Here is a 12,664-nt window from a genome sequence, read left to right on the forward strand (position 1 = left end):
AAACCGTAGAGATATACATCAAATGTGGATTTTGGGTGTGCCAGGAAGGGTGCTACATGCTCCATGCTCCATGTAGGAAATGTTGTCTATCATAGTTCTTCCAAAAGCTGTTAGAGAATACTCTGTTTGGCTTTACAATGTTTGCTCTGGGTCAGCAAGATGGTGGAATAGGAGGTCTCTCATATATAACCCCACAGCAATAGTAATCTTAGCAGCCATCCATGGACAAAAGTTCCTATGTGGAAACTATGGGTTCCAGGTAGGAGGTTGTAAAACGCCAGTGGAGCCATCAAGGAGGACTGTATTGAGAAAGCAAACCAAAGGAAACAGACTTGTGTTCACAAAGAAGCAGGCAAACATGACACCACCAAATGAAACTAATAAATAGACCTAACAGATATGTACAAAAAACATAGGGAAGAAGATCCTTGCCATTTGTCTTGGCAATGATTTTTTTTAGATATGAAACTGAGAGCATAAACAGCAAAAGCAAAAATAACAAACGGGGGACTTACTTGGTGGCTCAGTGGTTAAGAATCCGCCTGCCAATGCAGGGGGCACGGGTTCGAGCCCTGGTCCGGGAAGATCCCACATGCCGCGGAGCAACTAAGCCCATGCGCCACACCTACTGAGCCTGCGCTCTAGAGCCCGTGAGCCACAGCTACTGAGCCCACGTGCCTAGAGCCTGTGCTCCCTAACAAGAGAAGCCACCGCAATGAGAAGCCCGCGCACCGCAACAAAGACCCAACGCAGCCAAAAATAAAAATAAATAAATAAATTTATAAAAAAAAAAATAACAAACGGGACTATATCAAACTGAAAAGCTTCTGCATAGCAAAGGAAACCATCAGCAAAATAAAGAGGCAGCCTAGGGAATGGGAAAAAAATATTTATTAGATACCATATACCTGATAAGGTATTAACATCCAAAATATATAAGGAACTCCTACAGATCAATAGTGAAAAACCCAAATAATCCCACTGGAATATAGGCAAAGGACCTGAACAGATATTTTTCAAAGAAGATACACAAATGGCCAGTAAGTACATGAAAAGGTGCTCAAAATCACTATCATCAGGGAAATGCAAATCAAAACCACAGTGAGATATCACCTCACGCCTGTTAGGATGGCTATAATCAAAAAGAAAAGAAGTAACAAGTGTTGGTGAGGATTTGAAGAAAAGGGAACCCCTGTGCCATGTTGGTGGGAATGTAAATTGGTACAGTCATCATGAAAAACAGTATGGCGTTTTCTTAAGAAGTTAAAAATAGATCTATTTTTTGATTCAGCAATCTCAATTCTGGGTATATATCCAAAGGAAATGAAATCAGTATTGTTATGGAACTCAGTTTCTGTTGCTTGTTGCTCAAGAAACCAACACTGAGAAACAAGTGTTGGGTAAAGGAGAAGTAACTTTATTTTAAGGAAGCCGACAACCTGGGGAGAAAGTGGACTACTGCCTGAAAGAACCAACTCCCAACTCTTTAAGTGTTAGCCAGGATTTATATAAGAAGGGAAGCAGGAAACGGCTGCAGGCTACTTGCTGGGGGTAGGCTGCTCTTCTATTTTCGGAGATGTGTACCCTAATCACGGGGTGCTTTGGTGATATTAGAACCTGAGTGTGGTCATTACATTGTCCAGATCAGCATATCTGTTCTATGGGTCAGTGGTCATATATTTCTGTAAAAATAAGAACAAAGGCAGAAACAGAGCAAAAAACTCAAAGTGAAACAGGAACCAGTCCATCAAACCCCTGAGCTTTAACTATTAACCATTCTTTGATGGAAAAACAAGCACAGTTACAGTATCTCAGAGATATCTGTACTCCTACATTCTTGGCAGCGTTTTTGCCAACAGCCAGGATTATGGCATCAACCTAAGTGTCCGTCAACTGATGAATGGATAAAGAAAACGTGGTATATATATACAATGCGATATTATTCAGCCATGAGAAAGAAGGAAATCCTACTATTTGTGACTAAATGGATGGACCTTGAAGGCATTATGCTAAATGAAATAAATTAGAGAAAGACAAATACCGTATGATATCACTTATATGTGGCATCTAAAAAAAGTCAAAGTCATAGAAGCAGATGGTAGAATGGTGGTTGCCAGGGGTTGCGGATTGGGGGAAAAAGGGAAATGTTGGACAAAGGGTACAAACTTCCAGCTATAAGATGAATATATTCTGGGGATCTAATGTACAGCATAGTGCCTATAGTTAATAATACTGTATTGTATGCTTGAAATTTGCTAAGAGTAAATCTTACGTGTTCTCCCCCCACATACAAAAAAATGGTATTGTGTGAGATGATGGAAATGTTAATTAGCTTGATTATGGTGATCATTTCATAATATATATGTATATCAAATCATCTTGTTGTTCACCTTAATATATATACAATTTTTGTTTGTCAATTATATCTCAGTGAAGTTGGGAAAAAAGAGAATATATCACCTTAGCTATGGGCTTAATTATGACATCTTTTCCTCCGCTAATGCTAATATGTTGATCACTGATGGCTTTGCCTCTGTTGTCCATTACAGTGGACAGATCCATTTATTGGTCACATTCTACTACCTCTAATTCATTCAGTCTGCATTACTTCCACAGTTTTCCAATCTAAGGGGGGGAGGGATAAATTGGGAGATTGGGATTGACATATACTCACTACTATATATAAAATAGATAACGAATAAAGATCTACTGTATAGCACAGGGAACTCTATTCAATACTCTGTAATGACCTATATGGGAAAAGAACCTAAAAAAAGACTGGATATAGGTATATGTATAGCTGATTCACTTTGCTGTACACCTGAAACTAACACAACATTGTAAATCAACTATACTCCAATAAAAATTAGAAAAATAAAAAATGTGTCATTTTTTCCTAGTTATTATATCAGAAACAATGTCCTGCAGCTAAAAACTGTTTTCTCATTTCTGGCTTAAAACTATTCTATTTAGACTTGAATACCCTCACCCTTTCGCTGAAACTGGTCTTATCAAGATCACAAGTCACTTCCATACTGCTGCTTTCATTGTGAATTTAAAATTCTCATTTACCTCACCTGATGACTGATTGCTCTTTTCTCCTCAAATACTTACTTTACTTGGCTGGAACACCATCCTTTTATGGAGTTTTTTTCCTACCTTTCTGAGTGATCCTTTTTTCATTTTCTCTTGCTGGTTCCTCCTAACGTGCCTGATTTTCTAAAAGTTGTAATATTCTAGGGTTCAGTTCCTGGAACACTTCTTTCTCCTTTAGCGATCTCGTTAAATCTCAAGGCTTTATGCGACACCCGTATACTAACGTTTGTAAAATTTATATTTCCATACAGGAGATCTCCTTAATCCTAGACTTGACTTTGGGCTTGGTCATGTGACTTACTTGGGTCCATAGGAAGTTAGCAAATAGGATGTAAGTGGAAGGTTGAAAGTTGCTTTTGCACTGAGTTCTGTTGTGTGAATCTGGAGACCCACCATGTGTATGAACATGAGCTAGCCTGCTGGAAGGGCCATATTGTGGAGAACTGAGACAGTCTAGCCATCAGCCTGCCAACCCCCAGCAAGGAGTGAGGTGATCCTAGATCATTTTGCGTTAGTTTAGCCACCAGATGAATAAAATAACATGAATAACCCCAGGCAAAATTAATAGAATAACCATCCAGCTAAATCCAGCCCAAATGGATGACCCATAGATTTGTGAGAAAATGATTGTTAATCCACTAGATTTTGGAGTGATTTGTTACACAGCAGTCGATAACTGACATGTGATACTTAGAATTTTTTCCAGTTATAGAGTTCAAGCAATACTTTTGTAAGCTGACCATCTATTTCATTTCTAGCTACCTCATTATTCATTAGCTGATGTCTACCAGTCAAAACACTTCTATTGTCACTCTGGTTCTGTTACCAGTTATAGTAATTGCTCCAACCTTGTCTTGGATGGTTAAGTAGTGTCATCTAATCTTGGCTAATTTAGGATCACATTAGACTGACTGAGATAATTTCAATGATCAAGTCTCTCACTATCATTCTCAACCGTTTCCCATCACTAGTTCATTTCCTAATGTCATAGTTAGGAGAGTATTCTCTGGACTTTCCCAAGGAAGAGAGAGGCTAGGTTAGTGGGTTGCACATGATATAAATTCTCTTCAACATTCCCATCTCCTTAAGCATTTGACAGTGCATTTCTGACCTCTCATTCTTCCTAATGTAGGTCACTATTAAGTCCTGCTTTCAACCAAGCAAAATGTTGGGGTCACTTCCTATAGCTAAATTTAGCACAATTCATAGTCTCTGGTAACTGCATCTACATTAATATTTGGCATGATCCAACATTATATTCTGTTTTCTTTGATCTAATATGCCACGAATCCAATTCCAAGTATCTTTCCTAGGTTTCTGCAAATGTAAATTAGAAAGATCTCATAATTATTTTTGTATTTAAGCTGTCTCCTGTTGGATCAAACTTTGCACTTGTCTTCCTGGGGCATAGTGGGATCTAACCCTAGTGATGGTTCCAGAGACAATGAGTGGTCATAGGTCTAGGCTTTCAGGAGAACAGCCGTATCCTTGCAAGAAAACTGCCTCAAATTAGATTTTTACAGGGTCTTTAAGCAAAGGAAGCCTAGGCTGTTCAGCCAGGATAGGAGAAGCTAATTCCTTTAACAAGAAAGTTTCAAATTGATTAGATGATTAAGATTCTCAGGTCCTTTCAAGTATATGCAAAATACCTATCTTGATTCTTAGGATCCCACTCCTTCCTAGTCAACGATCAAATCCTTACAACAGAGACTTTGGTGGGCTGTAAGCTATACTTGCATTGTAATTCTGCAAGCTGTACAGTTAGATCTTGGCATTAATTCTCAGCCTCCTCTGGCCTGTGGGTATAAGAAATAATGACATCTTGTCAGGCTTGTATAGAAGTTCTCTGGTTTTCTGAACATAAGTCAAACAGAGAACTTAAGATCTTGAACTTAACATTGTATTCCTGTAAGCTGATCCATAATGTCAGAAGTAGCCGTCTCACCCCATGTTCTCCTAAATCATTATTGTTGCTATCACAGCCAACTGCAGAAGCTAACTGATCTTCAGAAATCTTGCCTTCAGCTGGCTCATCATCGTAAGAAGCAATGGGTGACAAATTAAGTAGTGTAATGCCACCACATGCCACAGATTATTAATATCTCATTTTCTGCTAATAATGAGGGGTTTTAGAAGAGCTGAAAGAGTAAATAGGAGAAGATGAGGCACCCCAGAGTTTAGCAACTGCAGACTGTCACTACCCTAGACTTGGAGGGGCCAATGGAAGCCATGGAACTGTGGAAGGTAGGGCTGCCTGGCAGGGGTACCCTCACTGGAGATGTCTCATGAGGAGAGATTAAGGGGGAGAACTACCCTAGATCCTCCTTTTCTCCCACCCTCCAATCTCCTGCCAGCGATGTCTACTCTGCTCTACCAACACCAGTGAGGTTGGATACAGATTCATGATCAAACTCATGAGGCACAGTAGGCTTCACCCAGGATCAAGTCTACCTAGCCATAAGAAAGGATACAGGACATGAAAGTACCAGCAAGCACAATATCAACATAGAGGAGACTTTACAAGTCCCAGGCACAGCTTCTGATGTTCCGGTCACTCTGTGCTTGATATGAGCATGGCCATGAGTGGCTTGAGTAAGATGGACAACCTTGGCTCAAGGAAACCAGCAGTGCTGGGGTCTCTTCACCTTTTATACCTACCTAGTTATACACCTCCTCAAGTATACGTGACTAGCTCTCACTTTCTGGGGGCAGCAACAACAAAGCAATACGTAGTCTTTATCTAGATTGTCATTTATTTTGTACCTGGTATAGGTGAATTTATAACAATTTCTTGAGTTAATGTTAGGAGAGTTAACTGAGGGTCAGATTCCCAGGCATCCATGAAAGCGAGATGACAGGCCATAGACCCAGCTGTAAATCCTTACCATCCGGCTTCCCACTGATGACTCCTAACTGGAAGCCAGTTAGGAGAGGGGTGTGGTGGCGTGTGGGGCAGATGTTTGCAGGGATCAGCCCTCTGATTCAGAGCTGAGCAGAGGAAGGGCAGGGAATGGCTCTTAGAGTAGTCAAGTGACTGGCAGACTCTCTTAACTTCTACAATTGTCTTCGGCTTCTACCATCACATCAAACTCCTCAGCTGACGTTACGTACAAATTGTTTCCACATGCAATGGACAAATTTCAGTTTTCACTTAACTTGGCCCCCTTTTGAAAAAACAGCTTTTTTTTTTTTTTGAGATATAATTCGCGTCCTATACATTTCAGCCATGTCAGGTGGTTTCAGTGGTCTTTCACGTATTCACAGATATGAGCATTCACAGAGAGGTGCGACCATCACCACAGTCAATTGTAGAACATTTTCATCACTCCAAAAAGATCCTTTGCCTATTTTTAAATTGGAACATTTGTTTTTTTATTATTGAGTTGCAGAGTTCCTTATATATTCTAGATACAAGGCCCTTATCAGATATACGATTTGCAAATAACTTCTCCCATTCTGTGGGTTGTCTTTTCCACCTGAACTCTTAAAAGCTTTGAATATAGTTGATTCTCCAGTTTGAGACGCATTTCCCACATCACTTTTGTGGCAATAGCATCAACCTCCACCCCTGTTGTCCTCCCAGTTTTTTTGACTACTCCTTCTTTGTACTCACTACCAATATATATACTTTTAAACTTTAAATGTTGTATGTTCTCAGGGCTTTGTATTAAGCTATTATTTTTTCTCATGCTACGTACTCTAGATGTTCTCACATCCAGGTTGAAGCCTTCAAATATTCTAATATTTTCCACATTTTTATTCCTGTCTTAGATTCCTCTCTCAGTCCCAACTTATGGCCAAATGTTTTCTCCACATTTCTACTTGGATGTCTCATAGGAATCTCAAAATCAGCATATCCAAAACTGAAATCTTTTTCTTCTGCTGCTAACTTGCTTCTTCATTAGTACTGCCGTCCTTGCTACTAAATAATAGCTGTGTGACCTTAGGAAAGTGCCTTAACCTCTCTGAGTCTCAGTTTCCTTGTCTGTAAATTGTAGATAATAATAGTTCTTCTCCCCTAAGTTTTTGTGGGAATTTGATGAGTTACTGTAAGGGTGATTAGAATAGTTCCCTGTATATAATAGGCAGTACATAATTGTTAACTCTTATTATCTCACTAATAACTATCAACTCAGTTGTATATACCTGAAGTCTGGTTGTCAAGCCTGATAACCTCTATCTCCCTCAATCACTGATCTTATCAAACACTCTACTTTCTGGAACCTGCTTCTTTCTGCCGTTACTGCCACGACTCTGATTTAAATTACCATAATTTCTGCACCCTCACAGTAACTTCCAAATTTTTGTCTTAGCCACTTGTACCCCCTTCCAATTCATTCTCCATTCAACTCCTAGAGCAGCAATTCTCAAACTTGATTAATACATAGACCCCATTTAAAGGAAAGGAATTCTCAAGGAACACAGTTTGACATCCACTCTCCTAAGACTTTTAATCTATGAAAATGTCAGTTTTGAATTTTCCTTGCTGTAGAGATTCTTTATCATTGTGCTGGTAATGTTTTCAACAAGTTACTTAAACACCCACAGAATTGAAAATATATCTGTGATTCTTTGGGCTCGGAGTATTCGATTTCACACCTAAAGCCAGAATTCTGATTATTTGCTTCCCAGTTAAAACCTTGCAGGCTTCCATTGCTCTTTGAATAAAACTCCGTATTTTAAATGTGATCTCTAAGGACCTGTACCTTCTGACCTTGGCCTGTCTCTCCAGCGTTACCTCACTGTCTGGTATATTAGGTTCCAGCCTCACTCTTTCCAGTTCTTCTATTGTGCCATGTTCCTTCCTGCCTCAAGGAGTATTTGCATGTGTGGTTTTCCTCATTTGAGTGCTTGCCTTCAGGTGGCAATGCTTCCTGTTCCCTCAAATGGCCTGCTCATCCTTCAGCTTAAATACCACAGTAGTCCCCCCTTATCCATGGTTATTCTGTTACCTGTGGTTTCAGTTACCTGTGGTCAACCGTGGTCCAAAAATATTAAATGGAAAATTCCAGAAATAAACAATTCATAAGTTTTAAATTACATGTCATTCTTAGTAGCATGATGAAATCTCATGTCTATGGCTCCATCCCTCCTGGGACCTGAATCATCCCTTTGTCAGGTGTATCCTGCCCATTAGTCACTTAGCAACTGTCAGGGTTATCAGATCCACTATTGTGGTATCACAGTGCTCGTGTTCACGTGACCCTTATTTACTTAATGGTGGCCCCAAAGTGCCAGAGTAGCAACGCGCCATGCTAACAATTCGCATACGCCAAAGAGAAGCTATACATGCTTCCTTTAAGTGAAAAGATGAAAGTTCTCCACTTAATAAGGAAAGAAAAAAAAATTGTATGCTTAAGTTGCTAAGGTCTACAGTAAGAACGAATCTTCTACCCATGAAATTATCAAGAGGGAAAAAGAAATTCGTGCTGGTTTGGCTGTCACACCTCAAACTGCAAAAGGGAAGGCCACAGTGCATGAAAAGTGCTTAGTTAAAATGGAAAAGGCATTACATTCGTACAATAAGGTATTCTGGGAGAGAGAGGCCACATTCACCTACCGTTTATTATAGTATATTGTTATAATTGTTCCATTTTATTACTAGTTATTGTTCTTAATCTCTTATTGTGCCTAATTTATAAATTAAACTTTATTATAGCTATGTACGTATAGGGAAAACAGTATAAATAGGGTTTGGTACTATCCTCTGTTTCAGGCATCCCTTGTGGTTAAGGGGGACTATACTTCCTCAGGGACACTCTCTTGGCACCTCCAGACTTGGTTGTGTTCCTCTGTTATCTACACCCTTGGCACTCTGTACTTTCCTTTGTAGCACATAGGAGAACTGCAATTAGTGATTTGCAGAAGAATTATCAATATTTCTTAACTGTGTTTGTTTAATGTTTGTTTCCCTGCCAGGCAGTGAGCTCCTCAAAGGCAAGGGTAAATCTTCCTTGTTCACCATTGTATCTCCTACTGTACCATGTAAAATGCCTGCTACGGGAGAGGTGGTCAAATATTTGCTGAAAGGAACCGCCCCAGATGCTTAAACCAAATAATAAATTAATAATATGTATTGACCTATAATCACACTGGAATAAATGTTAGAAGTTTACATAGGAACAAACTAGAAAATAAAAGTAAAAGATTGAGGTGGTTTCCAGCAAGATTGAGAGAGAATTCAGGATTTAAGCATCTGGGGTCTGAAGTCAAGGTCACCCAAGTATTAAGTACGTTAGAGTCATCTATTATTCAGTATTTCTTTATCTAATCAAGTAAATGCACTATGAGATAATCTGTACTCCTTTTGTTTCGCCTCTGTACATGCTGTTAAACACGACTTATGTAATTCCGTTCATTTGCTTGATTCACTAGAGGTGAACATTGAGGGGTGAACCAGGATGTCTAGTAAAATCCAGGTCCTTCAAGGTCATTGGCTGAGCTAGACAAGGTCCTAAGAGCTTCCAAGGAGATCAGTAGATATGGCCCAGGACCAGCTACTCTGAGCTGAGCCCAAATGGCCCAGGTCTGTTCCTATCCAGCATGTACGGGGACAGGAGCAAGGGTACAAATGGAAGCACATGTTCCAGATAACTTATAAAAGTTATAAATCAATCAAAGAAACTGTTAAACAAGATATGTTCTGACCTCCTATTTTGACGAACCAACTTTCATAATGAGATAGAAAGGCAGGTTTTAATTTGGAATTTTCAGAGTCCTCAGAGTTCTGTGTTGGAACATTGCAATGTGGTGAGAACCACCATTTATCTCCACTCCACTTCACTCTCCTACCCATAGCCTGTGGCCCAACTTCTCCTCTCTTCCCAATCCCACTCCGATCTGTGTTGTGAGGGGCCCCCCACACACGGAGAGCATGGGTGTGGACCCTACAGATGACGTGTCCAAGCTCTGGTCATATTTCTAGTAGGCAACTACCTTTTGGTCACCCACTGGGCCAAGGGGTACCCACACCGGGGAGGACAGACTCAGGGGAGAGACTCATTGTGGGCCTTGGGTGTGAAATGAGGGCCATTTGGGTAGAAAATTCTGGAGGTTTGGGCTCTTGGTGGCTTGTCCTCTTGATCCAACACATCTTCTCCCCCAGGCGAAGGGCACAGTGGAGAAGGCCAGAGTGAAGCCCTCTACAGCCTGAGTCGTGAGCAGAGGTCCTTCCTTCCCAGATCTGGAGGTGATACAAAATGGCCTGGTGGCATGCTGATTTATCCCACCCCTTTTTTCCTATTATAATATGTGGATGTCTAGAAGAAGCTACAATTGGGAGGAGGGAAGTGCTGCCTTGGGTGAAGGTTTTTTTTTTTTCCTCTTATGGAAAGGCTTTGTTCAGATTGCTGATTCTGGAGTTAGGCCCAGTATCATGCTGGTTGGACTGGTCTCTCTGTTTTCTTTTAGATCATTCCAGATCCTCAAAAGGGCGCAACTACTAGCACAAATAACATAAATGTTTTACAGCGTTTATATTATATAGGTGTTGGAAATACCAGGAGAATATATGAAGGGAAGTAGGATTTGGAATCATTTTTCTAATCCTCGTTGATGTATCAGAGATGACATTTCTGGAGCAATCTCTAGTCACATCTAGTGTTTAATTTAATATTAAGATCTTACACTTCAAAGGACAGAGAGGATTTATAACGTTGGTGGTTAAAAAAAAGGCTCTAACGTAAAACAGATGAAAATGAAATGGAAGTCACTGAAGGAGAATTGGAGGCCTCCCTCCCTCCCTCCCTCCCTCATCAGTAGTCCTGAGGACCTCTGCTCCAGGTTTCTCAAAGTATGAGAAACCTCCACGAATCACCTGGGGGCAATTGTTAAAAATGCAGATTCCTGGGCCTTGTCCCTCTGGTTTAGACTCTGGAAATGTACATTTTTTTCAGAAGAACCTGCAGTGACTCAGATGTCCTCTAAAGCTTTCAGCTACAATTAGATCCCATTGGACTGGAGTGGAACTAAGACATCTATATTTTTAAATAACCCTCCTGATAATTTTGATAATTAACCTAAAGTTTGTGAGCCACTGAACTATGTGGTCCTCTAAAGTAATATTATCTGAGTCAGTGGTTCTCAAAGTGTGGTCCTGGGACCAGCACATCAGCATCACCTGGAACTTTCAGAAACACACATTCTTAGGCCCCATGGCAGCCCCGAATTAGAATCTGGGGCACAGCCTAGCAATCTGTGTTTTAACAAGCCCTGCAGGTGATTCTGATTCTGCTAAGGTTTGAAAACCACTGGCTTAAAAGATCTCCCTAAATGTCTTTCCCCAACGATTCAATAAACACGCATTGACACTCTGAACATCTTCTCCCAGGAACTTCAGAGGGCCTGGAGAAGTCACAGTTCTCAAAGATTTGCTGGTGGCACTTTCTTTGCATCCTTGATTTCGGTAATGGAGTGATCAGGAGAATGTCAAGTTTCAGGTGGTAGAAAGAAGTCTTTCTCTGAATATAAAAAATGCTGGCTTTTATAAAGAGTTTAATTTCGTTCTTTGTGCTTTCCATATTTTCCAGATAGTAAGCGATTTGGATCAGCAAAAACAAAGCATATTCCTGGAAAATAAAATCAATCAGCACAAAGTGACTTGTAAATGCAGTCAGCTGGGTGTGGCATTGGCTGTAAAATTATTCAAAACAGGCCAGGTGCTACCAATTTCCTGTGTTTTTCCAGGGTCTTTGGTTGGGAGCTGACATCGTGAAGGCTTCTGTGGGGTTACGATCATCTTTACTTTTCTGCATAATTTTGGCTTTTTCTGAGCAAGAGTCAGGTACAAGAACAACCCTCATGTTTTGCTGAAGGTGTAGAGGTTACTGGGTCTTTTGTTCTGTGCTATTTTGAGTAGAAGTGACTTGCCATTTTATTTTCCTGACCTCTGTAGTGGTGTTGCTTCCTCTCTTTTGCCCTCTACCTCCCCACCCTCCCAAAGAAAGTGATTTCTCTAGTTTATCCTCATGCTTGGGAAAGAGCTTTTTTTTTTTAATTTTTAAATTTTATTTTATTTATTTTTATACAGCAGGTTCTTATTAGTCATCAATTTTATACACATCAGTGTATACATGTCAATCCCAATCGCCCAACTCACCCCACCACCACCACCACACCCCCGCATCTTTTCCCCCTTGGTGTCCATACATTTGTTCTCTATATGTGTGTCTCAATTTCTGCCCTGCAGATCGGTTCATCTGTACCATTTTTCTAGGTTCCACATATATGTGTTAATATACGATATTTGTTTTTCTCTTTCTGACTTACTTCACTCTGTATGACAGTCTCTAGATCCATCCACGTCTCAACAAATGACTCAATTTCGTTCCTTTCTATGGCTGAGTCATATTCCATTGTATATATGTACCACATTTTCTTTATCCATTCATCTGTTGATGGGCATTTAGGTTGCTTCCGTGACCTGGCTATTGTAAACAGTGCTGCAATGAACATTCGGGTGCATATGTCTTTTTGAATTATGGTTTTCTCTGGGTATATGCCCAGTAGTGGGATTGCTGGGTCATATGGTAATTTTATTTTTAGTTTTTTAAGGAACCTCCATATTGTT

General features: G+C 40.2%; 2 protein-coding genes across 2 annotated transcripts in view; both read left to right on the forward strand.

Annotated features, from left to right (window-relative positions):
• Positions 1-12,664, forward strand: part of STX3 (syntaxin 3) — a 142,186-nt gene that overhangs the window by 100,659 nt on the left and 28,863 nt on the right. The gene's annotated exons all lie outside the window — the stretch shown is intronic.
• The window catches only part of OOSP3 (oocyte secreted protein family member 3), a 37,311-nt gene continuing 29,963 nt past the window's right edge, over positions 5,317-12,664 (forward strand). Inside the window, 2 exon segments of the mRNA XM_068556144.1 lie at positions 5,317-5,340; positions 11,782-11,878. Of these exon segments, the coding sequence (XP_068412245.1) occupies positions 5,317-5,340; positions 11,782-11,878 (121 nt within the window).

Source organism: Eschrichtius robustus, chromosome 11 (genome assembly GCF_028021215.1).
Source record: "Eschrichtius robustus isolate mEscRob2 chromosome 11, mEscRob2.pri, whole genome shotgun sequence".
In the NCBI taxonomy this organism is placed as follows: domain Eukaryota; kingdom Metazoa; phylum Chordata; class Mammalia; order Artiodactyla; family Eschrichtiidae; genus Eschrichtius; species Eschrichtius robustus.